The sequence below is a fragment of the Nelusetta ayraudi genome, unplaced genomic scaffold (genome assembly GCF_046127955.1).
Source record: "Nelusetta ayraudi isolate G7.1 ecotype Tasmania unplaced genomic scaffold, CSIRO-AGI_Nayr_v1 ptg000059l, whole genome shotgun sequence".
Classification (NCBI taxonomy): domain Eukaryota; kingdom Metazoa; phylum Chordata; class Actinopteri; order Tetraodontiformes; family Monacanthidae; genus Nelusetta; species Nelusetta ayraudi.
Window position 1 is genome coordinate 3519606 of NW_027466109.1, and position 17691 is coordinate 3537296.

Genomic DNA, 17691 nt, shown 5'->3' on the forward strand with positions numbered 1-17691 from the left:
TAGACGAAGAAAAAAACAAAAAAAACCAAAAAAAAAACAGCCATAACAGCCGTGAGTAACTGTTCGCTATCAGGGGTTGAAAATTCCAACGTGCTGACAGGAAAGATACACAGAAACCTCTATTAAATTCAAATAGAGCTATCGGCCCAGTGTTGACAGACACACATGCCATGGAGTCAGGGAACGATACCCGTCCTTCAGGTTTCACTGTCGGATAGGGAGCTCATTATTAGCCCGCGGCCCTATCTGCGGTGCCCGAGGCAAACAGACAAGGCTCTGCATGATTCACGCTGTAGTCGGGGAGCGGAGAGACTCGGCAAGGAAGGAGACAATCAAACACACAAAGGCACACAAGTGTTGGCACAGAGAGAACGGTGACAGATTTTCTTTCTCTCTTTTTTTTTTAATGTCAGTTCTAATTTGTTCTGACCAAATTCATCTGTGTTTTCCAGTCACTGTTTTTTGAACCAACTGGGATATTCCCCCCCCCTTGCTCCATCCTTCTCTCACTCCTCACTGTTTCCTGCAGCCTTTCTTTCTCACTCCTCCACCTCTCTTTTCAACCTACTCCAGAGGTGTCAGGTTTCCACAGCTGGTTCACATTAGCGCCCCCATATTACACATACCTCCTCCCTCTGCACCCCATCTCTCTCTCTCTCTCCCTCCTCCTCCTCCTCCTCCTACTCCTCCACTACCTCATGCTGACCTCTGGCTGTCCTGTCTGACCAGGGGGGGTTTGTAGTGAGTAGTGAGAGGAGCTGCTTGACTCTCGCTTACTCACCTCATGTCGCCCACCTTCATTCCTGCGTCCCCAGCTCAGCCCCCCACCCCTCACTAATTTCCCCTCTCTTTCGTGCCATTTCTTTCTCTCCTAAACTCCAACCGCCCAACTCCACCCACCCTGCTTGCCTGCCTTAACCACCATTCTAGTCTCAGCGACGCTTAATAACTCCATCATGCTTCCCGCCTGAGGGCATCAACATGAAGCTGAGCCAGAGTCAGACACAGCGAGAGCGCAAACCAGCTCCTTTTTCAATCTGTGGATCATTCCAGACTTCAACATAGGTGGTCTATTCACTGCAGTGTTGTCTTCTCCGTGCATGAACGGATATCGTGAGCAGGGGAGGCGGGAGTACAGTCGGAAAAGAGGACAGTGAGCTTTGTAATGGAGAATTTGATGGAGAAAGTCCAACATCAACATACGTGCTACACCTACTTAACATTGTGAAAAGACCTTAGCTATTTAAATTCATGCTAACTGTATGAGTCAACGGCTCCATTTTAGAAAATATCATCACGGTGAGTAAGAGACACTTTTACAGCAATGTGGACTGGCGCTAACACAACAGACTCTGATTGGGGAACTTCTCAAAGTGTCCAAAGTGTGGTGATACGGCGGAACTGAATAGGGAAGGACACCAGTGGTTGACCTTCTCCTTATCTACTGTTTCTTGACTCAAGAGAACTAGACTGATTTAACACATTTTTATAGGAAATACAGCTAAAATTGTGTCTTTAAAAACATGAGCAAACAACTGACCTTCAACTGCTACCCTGAAACCCCCAATGCAAATGTGTATCTAAGCATCGTGAAGGGACACCAAGCAAACTAGAATGAATGTTATGGGAAGAAAAAAAGTCAGTTGATGTGACATCAACCACCTCTTTTCCCATCACCATTAAATATACCCTGAACTGCAAGTTAAATGGTTTAACCGTTTCCTCTTTCTCAACACCCCAGCCTTATGCCAAGCATTACAATGAAAGTTTTTCCACAATTCAAAAGAAATATCTATACTACAATCCTACGCCAAACCTGTGGTGAGTGTTTACCATCAGCCCAAAACATAGTTTTTCACTTTAACACACCCCTATCAGAAATGATAGCAAGGCTCAGGGTGGAATTTCTTTGCAGACCACGGTTCACCACATTATAAATGTAGTGTGTGGGGAGGTCTGGCAGTGGGGAAAACTAGTAGTAGTATGTCATGTACAGCGCTCACAAGGAGTCCCACTCTACACTGGAAACTTAAAACGAATTTCCCGTTTTCAAACAGAAGTGCAAAGGCAGCAAAAAAGAAAAAGTAAAAAAGAAACCTGAAAAAAAGACAGTGAAGGCGGCAGAAGATAGTGTGAGATTGACATCAAAACAGAAAAAAGGGAGGAGGATGCCTTAAAGGGGAAGTCACAGGCCTAGAATTTAAAGAGAAAGCCAGAAATGAGTAGTGAAAAGGGCCAAACTGAAAAGAATCGCCGTGGAGTGAATAAAGGGCTGCGGAAGGGTGGAGTCCAATCTGGGGACGTGTGGTAAAATCGAAGACTGTGTTTAAAAACATTTCAAAAAGACTCATCTGTTTTTCTCTGTGAGCGCTCCATCTGCCTGTGTCTCTGTGTTCTGTCATTATCCTCCCTCTGCGGTGGCTTCATGATGAGTATCCAACTATATGTTTTTTGCCCTATAAAACTCCCATATCTAGGTCCACATTATAATACCACTAACTGATTTAGAAATTTATTCTGTATTTTTTTTTTTTTCCTTCAGTTTGGAGCTCCCCCTTTGGTTAGAAGAGCAAATAGAAAACTGACAACTAGGAAATTACCACCTTGTTATGTGTTCAGATTAGATTGATAGTCATGCTAACAATCACACTTAAGGTACTTTGCAACTTCAACACCTATTATGAAGGTGTCAGCATTTTACACACTCTTTAAGTGCGTGTGTTCAACAGCTCAAGGAGGAAGGAAGGATCCACATATACACTTCCTGATTTGTTCCTATCAGCCACTTCACCACGTCTTCACCTGGTAATGCAACTACAAATGCATTAGACAGTGCTAACTGACTAGCTGACTAGCCTCAACACGTTATATCTCTGGTGAGTATTCATTTCATAAAAAGTCAAATGGATACAATGTAAGTATGTGAGAATCACAATTGGCCAATATGAGCTCCAAAACATACATTATTATACTTAGAATTGTGCAACAGCACACAAAAGGATGTCTGTATTTGCAACCGTGAGAGGAAAGAAACGAGCAAAGTACAGAGTTCCGGGAAGTTCTGCCTCGTCACTTTTTTTCAATGGGGATTCAGTTTGGCATCAGATGTGCTACATAGCAGAGTAAAAATGAAACCAAGTAAGAGTAATTATGCTTCGTACGTAAAAGCAAAAAATTGTTTTAAAGCATTTTTTGCGACAGTGATCATAAAGTGCTTCCTCCTCCACTCGCATGGACCAAGACCCCAGAGTCCAAGATGGCAGCCCATTCATTTCAATGAGATAGCTCATCCAGCAAATACGCCAAAGAAGTTTTGACTGCCGCATTAATGGGCCCATAGAGCATGCGCAGTAGTGTCCTTTCCCATCATGCCTCTGATGGGCTGTCACATGATCAGTCACGTGATCTATTTGGCCAATCAGAACGCTTCTGGAGAACGTCAGTTACAGAACGAGACACAGCACGTATGACGTTTTGACATCATGCTGGGAATAAACTCTTTTCGGGTGACTTTCTGGCCTTTATAATTTTTTTTACACGACTAAAAGACCATAACTGAAAAATCTACAATAGAAAGATTTGATATGAATCACGTTTCCAGTCACAGTCGTCCTGTAGGCCATTTTAAAGGCGTTTATTTTTGTATTGCAGTCTATGGGAAAAATGCTTTTTGGGACCATGGGATTTTCTTTTGCTGCAGTACCTCAGGTGACCACTGGGTAAATCGGCGTGCCATTATAATGCCAGTCCGGTACCCAGTTCTTCAAATACATCCATGGCATGGACATGCCGAGTGTGCCACTGAACAGTCAGGCTACAGGATATTGCAGTTTTTTTACAATAAAATTAGACGCAGCTTTCTGCAAAAATACTCCACAGCGTGGATGTTGTTTTATACAGTAATACTGATTGTGGCCAACAGTTGAAGTTTGCACTGGTCAGAACCTTAAAATCATGGGACATGAGGAGGTAAAGTGTGACAGTGTGACCAGACTGGGCTACTTCTGACCTCTCTGTGCCATCCCAGCTGTGTGACAGAAAGCCACTTGTCACCTTCCTGGATGTGGATTTATGATCTGGTTGCTACATTCCTCACAGTTGTGTAAGGCTTCCTCTGTCTTGATGAAACTTTAAATGTCCGGATCTTTGATCAGCCTGCTTTGCATTTGTACACCGCTGTGCCCTCGTCACTCTCTTCTTCTTTTTTTTCTTGATTGTTTTTGAGAATGTGTCTATCCGAGCCTTGTTGATAATTCGCGCCAGAATTGGTTTGACTGCATGCCATGTTCACGCAACCAAACGGGTTGGGTTGGCAGCAATGCAAATTAAATACGAGTCATTTTAGTATACAACTTTCAGCTGCTCTTTGACAACTTCTCAGGCGTGATGAAGATGATAAGTTGTCTATTATTTACAGTTCAAAATATGTTCAAAGGAGAACCAATCCCCCAAAATACTTATTTTCTAAATCCCTGTATCTTACTTTTACTTGTTAACAGTGAATCATTGACAAACAAACTGGTGTTAAAATGTTAGGTGAGTCTTTGACATCACCTACAAAGCTCTTTTTAGAAGGTGGAAATTTGATCAGCCTTTGAAGAGGTTAAACAGGAAGTCACTACAGTCGTTTCCAGTGTGCTACTTACGTGGCTGTCAAGTCTGACTCCAATATGCTTCACCTAGCAAATCTATGTATGAGTTGACTACTGTTGGGGAGTGGAGGGCATGACTCTGCTTTTGTCTTCTGTCAGCGTCACTCTCATTTTCTGGAAGGACATTTTTTTGGTTGAAAAACACAAGACTGAGCGTGACAATCCCACAAGGATTTTTCGACAAGGTGAGGTGACGTTGAAAATAAGTGACTAATTAACGACGACGCTGCAAAGATCCTTGGGAACGAGTTTGAAACACGAAGGCTGCATGCAGAATAGAGCTAAACGAAAAGGAAGGAAGATCTAAATAATCAAAGAGGCTGTGGGAGAAGTACAATGAGGGCAGGGACGCTGCATCCAGACTAGGCAGCCAAAACCCGAGCCAGGGGGGGAGGGGAAGAAGTAGGGATGGATGAGTGACAGCGTGATGAAGGAGGCGTAACAAGAGGGAAATTACACTCCTCTCTCTGCTTCACTTCTCTCCACTCCCCCCTAGTGCTCCAAGGTATTCCTCCTCAAATTACCTGAAAGAGACATCCTCTTTACTTTTGACCCTTTCTCTTGCTCTTGGCTGCCCTGCAGGCAAATTCTGCTTGTCAGATCAAACAGACAACAGGTCTGCACAACACCGGGACACTCTCCCTTTTTTTTTTGGAATAACTATAAAAGGAATGACATAGACGACAAGAGAAAAAGACGGTGTGAAAAAGAGAACATTGTTGAGGAGAGACACTTTATCAGGTGCAAGCATGGCTGAACACAAGACAAAGAGATTTTGTTCTGGGGGTACACCGGCTTCAGACAGCTCGGCTTCACTCTATCAACAACAGGCATCCATTTTTTTTTTTTTTTCTAGTCAGAAACTCAGAATCTAGTTGTACGGATCCTAGTCAGACTCGTATACGGCCAACATGCACAACCATTGTTGGCTGTCCCATTGTAGTCTTCCTGACAGCACTGCCATGAATATATATTCATCTATCCATTCAGTAAAATGCTGATAAATAAAACTTCCCAAAGCCTGACTGCACACAAAAACACACAGGTGTTTTTTTTTTTTCCAAACTCTGAACTGATGGCTTGCTGTGTCACCGGTTAGACGGCTTCTCTGCACCCTGCCCTGCCAGACGACCTCACCCATGCTCTGTAATTCTCTTTCACAACACTTACTTGGTCCAAACTAAGACAACCGGCTCCCTTTACAAGCAGGTTTCCAGGGTTTTTCTGTCTAAACGCCCCGGTCTTTGTGTGTTTTTTACTGTGATGTCTACGAGCAAATGCCTAATAAAAACTCAAGCTCTTCTCTTGTCCTCTTTGGTTCCTTCCTTTTAATAAAAAAAGGTGAAAAGGTATCTTCAAAGGAATCGAAGGAATTGTTTAAAAGAGAGAAAACTGACAACAGCTGCATTTTCCTATATGACAGGAAACTTAATTAAAAAAAAAAGAAAAAAGAAGTAGATGCCAAACAGAAACATGTGTCTTACAGTACCTTCAAAGTAAGAGTATATGCTTTGTATGGATATCATAGAGAGAAAGAAACTTCTCTGACCCATCATAACTGCATAACTGTGTTGATTACTTACTGGAAACAAGTAAATCATGATGAAAAACGTATTGAAAAAAATTAAGATTTCACAAAATATTCTACATTTAGACTCGACGACCTGTACAAGTCAGTATGTCACCACCGTCTGACTTAGGATGTGATCCATGTGACAAAATTAGGCTTCTCCAAATGGGGCCCAGTGACTGTTCACTCATAACTGACTGCTTTTGACGCACATAATTCAATTTCTTTGCACACAATAGGCCTTTTGAATGGGCACCGTAGTGTAGACGGAAACGACCGGCCGCAAACTATTTCTGTGCAAAGATGTGCCTATGGGAGTTTAACGTCTTTAGCTTTCTGTGTTTACTTGGAGCACGTGGGGGGTGAGGGCGGCCTGGGTTTATCAGTCAAACTCGAAGCAGTCCTGTGCTCTGTCAGCTGACTTCTGAACTGTAGAACCACTCACTGAAGGAGATGTTTTATCACGGACGCCATCGTTTTGATTCTGAGAAAAAATAATAACTTCAACCTCGAAAGCACAAAGAGGCGCATACAAAAAAAAGAATAAATCTAAAAGTCAGACCACACTACTGTATCTTTACTTAATGATGCAATGCAATGTATACGAAGTGATGGTGAGGCAACGACAACAAGAGCAAGAACAACAACAAACACCAAAAACTTGGATGAGGCCGAGTCTTAAACAGCTGCAGGTCATTAGAACGCTGCTTTGCAGACGTACGCCAGTAAAGATCAGCATAAAGCCCGGCTCCTCTGCCTGACCGTGTAACAAACACAGCTGTAATCGGTGAGAAGGATTCAAATTGGGGAGCTGATGCTGAGAAAGCACCTCCCAAAAAAAATAATCCAACTGCTTTGACTCCACTTGAGAGAGAAATCACCGGAGCAACGACACCGTGCAGACACACTAGAGTAACTTGTGTAAAGGTTACGTGGATAAATCAGGGCTTCGTGTCACTGCTTGTCTGTGCGGTTGGGTGTTTTACTCCAATAGCTGTGTAATGGCAATTGGCTCGTTCTTGCCACTACAATTGAATTTTTAATTGTGTTCAAACTACACACAAGACACTGAGGTCCTGTGCACCTGCAGGAAGATATTTCCCGTTGACCTTGAATCAAATGGAGGGAATGTCAAACACTGATTAAGGAAAGATGCTTCTCTCTCCTCCTATTTACAGAAGTAGCCAAGTGTTTAAATACCAAAAGCTCTGGGAACCGACGCGCAGTGTGATTCACATCACGTTTGGTGAAATATGAGCAGGTTCATGAACTAGCCAGAGTGTTTTTCTTGGGGAATTTGGCTCCGGATTGGCAAGACAATTACAACGAGCGCTCCGTTTTAATTACAAACTGGGATAAGCTGGCAGAAAGAAAACAGGCCACTGCTCTCAATTACACTGCAGCACTTTTCCTCAATGGACTGATTGCAACAACATAAGTAGGAGAGGCTGATTGTTTCACAATATCACAGCATATGCCAAGCAACAGATGTACTTTAAAAAAAGAAAAAAGGTTCAGCCTGCCTGAATTTTCATTTAGTTCACCATTACACAGGGCGCTTTCCTGGTCAGACATGTTTAACTTTCTCAGGTCATAAAAACGTTTCACAATTGTCTTGACATCCCTGAGCAACATGAGATCGTAAGTCAGATATTTTGGCAAAAGCGGAATTCATCAGCACACCAATGAAGTTAGTAGTAAAATCCCCACATCTCCTGAGTAACAGCTTGGATGAAGATGTGCGTGTGTGTGTGTGTGTGTGTGTGTGTGTGTGTGTGTGTGTGTGTGTGTGTTGGTATTGTTCCCAGTACTTGTGTGCTTTGTCAAACAGAGCAGTCTTTCACTGGCTCTTCAGTGCCGGAGCAAAACCTCATGGTCTCGAGAACAGACTGGATTTGATATGAAAACCCTATTTCTGGACTCATTTTCCCACGCAACCGTCCCCTCATGGGCTGTTTTTACAGCCCTATTCACAACTCTGTCTGTAGACTTGGAGAGAAAGTGTGACAACAAAAGTCTGCGCGTGTGTGTGCGTGTGCGTGCGCACGCTCCGGTCTTACCTGCAGTACTCGGTTCCATTGTTAAGCGTCAGACAGGTTGCGTTGTTCACACATGGTGCGTTGTCATCCATGCATTGCAGAGCTGCAAGAGACAAGAGATGAGTCAATTATGTCGATTGCTTTATTTTTTTGCCTTTGCTGAAAGTAGAGCATCCGTAATTAGTCAGATGAGAAATGCAAAGGGCCAGTGTTTCAGATTGTGCAACATTAGATGGTACGCAAGTCTATTTATTCTAAAGCATGTTAATGTTAGTTGCTGTTTTCCGATGATTGATGATTGATTTCAAGATTTTCTTGGCTATGATGTCAGGGCAAAACAAGTGGATATGGTATTTTCAACAACAATTATTTAGTTTTAGTCACTTTGACTAAATATAGTTCATATATTCCACTTGATGCAGGCCCACAGGTTAACCCAGTGGGCCTTTGATAACTCATAATACTGTTTTACTCATTCAGCAAAGCCAGAGATTTCCCTGTATTGATTTAAATACATATTCAGATGAAATATTACAGCATAATAAGCAGAATTTCCCCATTTAGACACTGATTCAAACTTAATTCATAAGAATCATGATGCATATTGCAAGTAGCAAAAAAAAAGATTGGTGATTTTTGTACTGCCGTACTAAAATGCATCTCAGTGTCTGTTGTGTCTGAGTCCACTCATTTCGTTGATATATGACCTGGTTTTGACTTTAGTTCTGGTAAACTCTGATGTCATTTGAGAGTCTAGCTGGCCTTCGCTGTGCAGCCGTACAGACATACAGGAGCATGGAAGGGGGACGAAAGCCATATTTTTCGGAAATGTAAACAGTGCACTTAAAACTAAAGTAAATGCTGCTGCAAAAGGCAAAGAGACCCAGGTGAAGGGTTCCACTTTAAAAACAAATGTAATGGTAAATCAAACTAAACCTTCTAATCATAGCAAAATAGTCAGAGATTTCCATACTTTTCACGTATTACTGGGCTGCCATTTGACTTCAGTTGGAACATGTGGAAGCACCATGTTGCTGAGAGACCCGGCCAGGCTCGCTACTTTTACACCTCCAGCGGAAACTGCAAGTTTTTTCATCATGTGTAACATCATGGCCGTCTTTCCAGTGATTTCCCTCTCACTCGTCGAAGAACAGAACACACATCATTGTCTGCTTTTCTCTTCTTAGAAAACTGTTACAGCGGACAGTGACAACGGACCACTTAAAACAACAATGAGTTCTGAGTTTCCAAATGACCCGTCAATCCCAACCATAACTGTATCTAAAGATGTTTAGAGGACATGGTATTTAGCAGTGCTTGAATATACAAAAAGGTCTGGTTCCACTAATACTCTACATATTATGGAAGTAGAAATACAATTAGAAAATCTTTTAATGGGCACCAAACTTGATCGAACCACTCAAACATAAACAAGACGTTCATTTATAATAATCTGCTACTTACAACAAGAAATCAAAAGCCAGCGGTCACGTGGCAACCACAACGGACAGACTGAAATGAGCCATGAAAAAGACGACAAAGATGAACTATCTGCAAGCCCATGAAACACTCATAGTGAGACACATCATCCATTGTATGGTCCTTCAGCCGCCACAGACAAGTCTCAAGTAGTCTTCATGCGCACCATGCCGGTCCAATATGCTTAACAACACTGTAGTGTTCACGGTCTGCATTCACTAAAGTACTGTTAGTTTAAAAAGGACAACCTCACAGTAGCATATGTGATTAATTGTGCAAGTCAACTATCAAGGTTGGTCGTTTGAGAGTTGCTGTAAAAAATAGTTTCATCTGCGGTTTCTTGATCTGTCTTCCTCTCCGTACAACAAACCTCCTTTTACAAAACCGAGAGTAGGTCAGCTGATTTTGAGGAAACGCCAACACTGTCTTCACAAGACAAGAGTCATTGCAATACAGGAAGTGTACTTGCCAATAGCGTTCATGTTAAGTAGAGGAACTGTGATTAAACAAAAGTTTGTTCAAAAAAAGTTCTTGTTATTCTACTAGTTGGAGTCTTAAAGAGGTTACGACTGGGGACACGAGACTGCAGACTGGCCAGGGACTGGAGGGTTTTGGTCAGCGAGGGAGGTCAGTTTGCTGCTTCAGAGCTGACGGACATACTCTATTAGACATGGGGATAGCTAGCATAAGGCACTGTGAAATTAATAATCCCTACGAGCACGCATATGAGTATGGCCTCCGTGCGTACAATTACACAGACCTCCACAGCGTAGGGGCCAATATCAGCCTCCAGCTGCAGTACAAGAGACCACAGAAAATACTCTGCTATTTTGGGACCATTTCTGTACTTAGTATACACACCGTGTGCACACCAACCAAGAGCTGAGCACGGCAAATCTAAGTATGTGGCAGCAGGGAGAGCAGGAAATCGGACCACATGTGGCACGACATGACGCAGCGTGGCTTTCATTTTGATCTGAATTGACAAAACAACAACATACATTTCACACCCTTCAAGTGAGAGTAGATGACACAAACAGTACGTCTCACAGCAGCAAACAAACACTTGCAAAAAAAATATTCTAGTGCTAAAAGGAGGGAGTATGACTGAACTGGTCATGGTCATAGATTAAAAATGGACCACTAAAGAAATGGAGTGCAAAGGCAGGAAGAAGCAGTTCTCATCCCCAACTGGTTTGACAAGCTTTCCATGTTGCAATGCCAGATATCCCAGCCTGCTTCTTATTATACTACTTTTTTCACACAGACATATGCTCGCACACACACACACATAAACACAATTACCTCCTCGTACGCCGATCACAAATTCCCAACAGAAGGTCTGGTAAGCTGTTCAATCCAACTCCACATAATGATCACATTAAATTCATAACGGACGACAATCGCTGAGATTGTTTCCTTTCTCCTCTGCTGTTCTCACAGTTCATTATCAACGTACTCCAGTGCTGTAAACTTGCCAGGAATGAGAGCCTTGATAAGACGGACTGGACAAAGTCATCAGTGAAACTATACGCAGAAGGAACGCGCTGTGAAGAAACCCAGCTCCAGTTCCTGGCCAAATTTCACACAGCTCACTCCTTAAAAATCTGTGAAGATGCCTTATCTTGAACAGGAGTGATTTGCTGTAATCCTTGCTTGTTAAATTAGACTTCATTTTCATGTTTTTAATTCAGCGCTTGTGCCCACAAACTAAGATTTAACATGTAAGTGGGCAGATAGACTGGGCAGAAACCCTTAATAGCTCGGCCGGCGGAAAAAAGGAGAGCAGGGAAGTGGTTGATTCCACGCCTGGTCCCTCCGCTAGCACACGTCAGTAGACCGTCTCGCACACTACAGCAGAGAAATCCCGCTAAGCTCAGAGGGGGGAAAGAAAGGGGAGGCGGGGGACAGAGGTAGGAAGGCTTTGAGCTAATAGCTGAGGATTGAGATGAGGAAGTAATTACGGAACAACAGACAAAGACTGCACACGAATGGGTGTCCCTTGGCCTTGGCACACATCCACACAGAGGAGGGCAGGAAGTTGTTCGCGCGGAGTGAGGAAGTAGCCCCATTTCCTGGAGTTGCTGCACCGGGTCTCAATATCCAGTAAGGCCCAATAGTTGTCATGGTAACTTTGCAATAAAATACCCTTAGCTCAGCATGGAAGGAGAGGGACGAACTCAAACTAAACACTGTTACCCTGAGGGAACCTTTGCTGGCCCACACAAACAGCGGAGGCACCGAGCAGGCAAATCAGGCCGAGGCGTTCAAGCTTTCGAGTCCCGCAGGTCAGTGTCAGTTTGAAAGGCAGTATCCAACTGCACGGCTCGCAATCACGCCAACAGAAACAGCAAAGTCTATTGATTATGCCGACGGCCCATGTGCATATCCCCAAACCAAGAATCCGATAGATAAAATATCTCTCAACATTTATCAGAAGAAACCTATTTTCTTTCCGTAACTGCATTTTTTGGCTTCATGCATTCCCCAGTGGTTTTGTAAACTGTAAAGTAAACCACAGCACTCAGATTTGCAGTTTGGAATAAGTTAATTCAATAGTTCAGTCTTGATCTTAAACTGATGTGAAACTGCCAAATATGTATGATGAATAAAACGAGGACAAGACAACGGAGCGAGACAACTCCAGGAAGTACCCGGTGAACTTTCCCTCTTAGGCAGACGTTTTGTTGATGCAATTAGCAAGAAACATTGAGACCATCTCATTTAAAACCAAGCAACAACCTGACATGTAGTTTCATGTGTGTGTGTGTGTGTGTGGGGGGGGGGGGGGGGGGGGGGCGGGCTGTGTGTTTTGGAGGGAGAATGAGACAGACTGAAAAATGAAGATCAAGCCAGAAAAGACAAATGTTGGGACTTTCCCTGCACAATCACATCCACACTTTTGGCGATTTATGACAAAAAATCTGAGCACCGCTTGTGCAGACATGCATCGTTTCCATTCATAAAGAAACTAGCTCAGATCCAAGACACCGGTGCCTTGTGCCCATCACTCAGTGCACCTTCAAAAGATGAGCTATACTGCCAGAGTAAATTTGGCATGCACTCCTGTGGAAAAATGAGCTCCGCGATAAACATCTGCATTAAGCTTTGACAATAGTGACGACACGAGGCAAACCACAAGGGCTGGGTCGAGTGGCATTATTTTTTAGTTATCTTGGCGGCTGGTGGTTTTGAACGTCTGATGCCTAGCTGCTTTTAAAAGATACGTTTTGTGCGCTGGCACTTTGCCTCTAATATGTTAGCTAGCCACAAACAGGATACAGGACATGCAGCCAAAACAAATAATGACACAGCTTTATTTAAGAATAATATATTTATTTAAACCTGAAACAATATATTTACCTACAGCTAGTTAATCTTCTGTCCTTCTAAGTTAAGTAAAAGATGAAACTTCACTGAATGAATAAAAAAAATACGAACCACACATTTGCAATCCAATCAATCAAATGGGCAATACAATAACTTACTGTTGTTGTTTTCATTAACTTATATCACGATCAACACATTAAATGGCAATAATTATAACCAATATTAATATGGAAATAGTATGGTAAAAAAAAGAGGGCCCATTGCTTTAAAAATGAGCCATTGTGAAGCAGTCTTCCTGTTCTCCTGACTTATGTGACTCATTTGATTAATCAATGCATGTGCCCTGCCATGGTGCCTCTTGGATTAGAGGGCTGTGTTGACCAAGGAATGCAGGCTGCAGTAATTCCCTGTTAATTTGCTAACCTGTTCAACAGTGCAGACGCAACGCCTTGTAATCCACTCGACCTCCGCAAGCCACAATGACCACCTTCTATGGTAAAAGTAGATGTTGCTCCTGCATCTAACTTCATTCACGTTTTGACCAGAAATGCATAAGAATTAAAGTCAAACAAAACAAAACAGAAAAACCGGTCAGGCAGGCTTTTGCACTTTGCTTGCTTTAAAGGGTGAAATGGTTCAAAGCTTCACGTCATTAGTTGTTGCCAATTTGGTACTCAAACCTCAAGAACTAACGGGTTTATACAGCCTCTGAGGCTGATAGATAAACACGCACAGTATGTCTACGCGTAAATATAGACACAACCTCAAAGCGCAGATCAACAGACTTCTACTTACTGACTCAGCTCCACAGCACACAATATTTACAAATCATCACGTACACGGGCAAAACGTGTGAATGTTGTGTTTTGCATCTTTGCTAACATCAAACGTGTGGCAATGAAACTTAACATAGACTGAAAAATGAGCCCAGTGTAGAGATTGTACTTTCTTGAAACTCTAGGAGGATAAAATACAAGACATGAGAAAGTAGAAACGCAGAGATAAAGTCACAGAGGCCGTCTGCAGTTAGTGAAACCACATTAATGACACAAGCACAAGGCTGTGGGTAGAGCTGGTGGTCCCTAATTAATGCACTGTTGTGGGCAGCTCAATAAATATCTTTTTGTTCCGCACTTGGGGCAAAGCCCTGCTGAGACAAGTCACATTTCACACTAGTCTCCAGCTGCAAGTAAACCATGGGTGGCACAATTCCCGGCTTTTGTCAGCGTGTATCCACAATGCAATGCGTACGCACACGCAAATAGACATGGAGACGGTGCCAGCTGTGTGCACTGTGCAAATATGTGCAACCAGACGGCCGCACTGTTGTGTGATGGGAGACGCCAAGATCCCACCTATAATTCCTTGCAAATCAGTACTCGCTACTCGGACACATTCACTTCACCTTACATCAGTGACATCACGTGTGAATTTTGAGCTGATGAAATTTACATTTGAACAGCAAAAGCAACATTTTAAGCTAGGCGAAGCAAAACACACTGAGTTGCAGGCAACGCCCATGCACCTGCTTGTACAAGAATGTGTCCGACACCGTTTTTTGAAAGCTGTGTTGTGTTGGAATTATCAAGAAGAGGGATATTTATAATACCTACGATGATCAGAGGATCGACTGTCGATCTGCCCTATTTTCAATGTCAATCAATGCTAGACATAATTCCACAGGTATTTATTTACCTGAATTATTGACTTTAAAAATAGGTCAGACAGAGAGAAACTCAATTTTTCCACACATCATCATGTTTGTTTGTTTTCCTGAAAGATCAGAAAACAATTCCATTTAACTATTTCCACACTTCTTCCTGTTCTCTCTGTTGAGTTCGATGATGACTGCAGTAAAAACCTACTAAAACACTGAACAACAACAATATGACACTGCTGTCCTACACTGCCACCTGCAAACCCCTTCCATACAGATTAAGCCCTGTTTCTACTCAGACTTTGGCTCAGGAATTAAACAATAATGGACCGATTCTCTCTTAGTCTCTTCAAGACAAAAAAAAAAAAAAAAAAAAAAAATCTGGACTTGCACAGCTGTCCCGCGTGCCGTGAGATAGCTGTGTACACATGGTCTCCATAAATACAGAACCATCAATCCCATCATTTTACTGCACTAATCACAAGCAGTGATCAGTGCTGGTCCTAACACTGCACCAAGAAGTTTGGGAAAAATAGAGGCAAAGAGGAGGAAACATATTCTTGGCGTCCAAACTGTGTGTTTCTCATTTTGTCTGTATTCGTGTGTGCTCGAGCGTGCGTGCCTGTGTGTGCGCGCGAACATGCTTGTGTGTGTGTGTGTGTATCTGAGACAGAGGGAGACTGAACAGAGCGGGAGGGAGGAATGTCAAACACCAGCAACATTCCACTGCCTCTCCTTGCACCGCCTGCAGCACTTTACATTGTCTTTTCTTCTTTCTTTTTTTTGTAGCTTATCTGGATAGAAGTCACCTATAGGCTAGAAGGGCTGCATAAATCGACTCAGCTGAAAAGGGCTGGGAACCATGTGATGAAGACAATTTCCCTGCCTCGACAACATAAGTTTTTGTTTTGTTTTTTTAAAGATCAATGGCAAGACGTCCAGGATTATTTCTCCTTTTCAATATACATAAAACATGGGTAGAAATTAGGAACTGATGATTTACACAGAAAAGCTTACTTCAAGGAAATAGTTACGTGCATTGGAGAGAATTAATTTTTTGAGAAAGAAAATAGGAAATCCCATTAAATTCAAATCCGTGGATGAAAAGAGAAATGAGAAGTGAGAAATGCTGATCAGTTTTGTTTTACTTAAGAGCATAAATAACTCAAATTCAAGCAGAGATACTAACAAAAGAATTAAAGTGAAGTTCTCCATATAAGTTTGTAGATACACAGCTACCATTTGACTGCAAACAATACTGTTTATGGGGTCAAGTGTTTTTGATCATCAAATCTGCCACTGAAACTTTAAACCCTGCAAAAATCCCAATGTTTTGTTTAGATGTGCTATTTCCACATTAACTAACATAGTAAATTGTTTACTGGAGGCATGTAAACTAGAGGGGCAAACCAGAGTAATCTCACTGTAAACCAACACTGCATCTAAACATTTTCATCATATACTTTTTTCTTCATTTTAAAATACTGCAGCACTGGTCACACACAAGAAAAGGTCTACCCGGGTAAGGACCGCTTTAATTGCCTGCACAAATGCACGAGTCTTGCGCTTCCACCGGGAGTGTGTACGTCACATTTACATAGATCTACTTAAAATAAATAAATAAATAAATAAATAAAATGATCTGGTCACTTCCGTGGAGTTCTTCTCTTTTTTCCCCCTTCCCCAAAGTAAAAATCTTATCTCCACCACTCCGCAACCACTGCCCCCCTCCTCTTCAGCGAGCCGTCTAGACATGATGAAGTGTCCATTTTGAATCGTCCCCATTGCGGTCGCTAATCAACATCTGGACAGATGTTAGGGCGCAAAACTTGAACCTTCGTTTTGTCACTCCACCGCAAATGTGCCGAGTTAAAGTGTGGATTTGTACCCGTTTGTGAACCGTTCAGCTTTTGCGAGCAATCTGTCGAAGATGTAGAGTCGATTATATCAACGTAATGAGCGCAAAACGGGGGGGAAAGTAGACGAAACACCGCATCGACTCGCTTCCACAAGTGTCATCAAAAGTTTCAGTGGCTGTTGTGTAAAATAAATAAGTAAATGAAAATCCGCGAGTTACTTTCCCCGCCACCACTGACTTATTTGCTCTTCACCGAGCGACAATTAAGTTAACTCGCCTCACTAGTCTGGCTGAAGCGCAGGAGCCGAGTGCGTAGAGATGCTAGGTGTCTGCGCCGCGTCCTGCTGATGCGGAGGCAGCAAAACGTGACCGCGACAAGTTGTTGAATTATTTGGCCACAACAAATACGAACACCTAATTAAAAATAAATAAATAGAAACTTACCCAAAGAGATGCGAAAGAAGCAGAAGAGCAGGACTAGGGATTTGGCCGAGGAGAAGCCGGGGAACCGCTCCATATTTTCTGTAAAATCCACATAAGGTCGCCAAACCCAAGTTTGAGACGTCTGTATCGGCTCAGTTCTCACTACGTCAAGTGTCGATATGCTGGGTGGAAAAAGTGGGGCGAACAACACCGTGCCAGCGGAGCGTTACATGAGTTCGTAAAATCTATTCCGTTCAAAACGCCCCTTTGAAGATATACCGAGATATATATTTTTAATAAAGCGCAAACTCGTAACGTACACGGTAGTCGAAAAGACTTCCAGCACTCCGCCACTACGTTCACCGTCACCGAAGTCACTGCGAGCCAAGACGCGGAGACAAATATCCTTCCGCCCAAGTCAGGGGGGGATCTACCTCCGAGATGAAAAAGATGGGTGAAGGGGTTTAAAGATCATATTTAAAGACCCTTTAGTCAACAACCAGCCTTGAAAAGTCACTTAACTCGATATTTTCTTCAGTGCTTATGGGAAAGGTGAGCAAACGCTGCGAAAATGAAACTTTTCTTTCTCTTTGTCGCCGCGGCGGAGGAATTTTCTCTCATTTTTCTACTCGGAGCCTGGTATGACTCAAATTTAACCCGTTCTCTCGTGTTTTTCTTTTCCC

At 42.7% G+C, this 17691-nt stretch overlaps 1 protein-coding gene across 2 annotated transcripts in view; it reads right to left on the reverse strand.

The window, feature by feature from the left end:
* notch2 (notch receptor 2) overlaps nt 1-17399 on the reverse strand; it is a 38997-nt gene extending 21598 nt beyond the window's left edge. For both annotated transcript variants that reach the window (XM_076039440.1, XM_076039439.1), the window contains exons 1-2: nt 17030-17399; nt 8283-8364 (exon numbers count right to left, since the gene is read on the reverse strand). In XM_076039440.1, coding sequence (XP_075895555.1) covers nt 8283-8364; nt 17030-17102 — 155 coding nt within the window. In that variant the 5' untranslated portion in view covers nt 17103-17399. The remainder of the gene's footprint in view (nt 1-8282; nt 8365-17029) is intronic.
* Between the last annotated feature and the right edge of the window lie 292 nt (nt 17400-17691).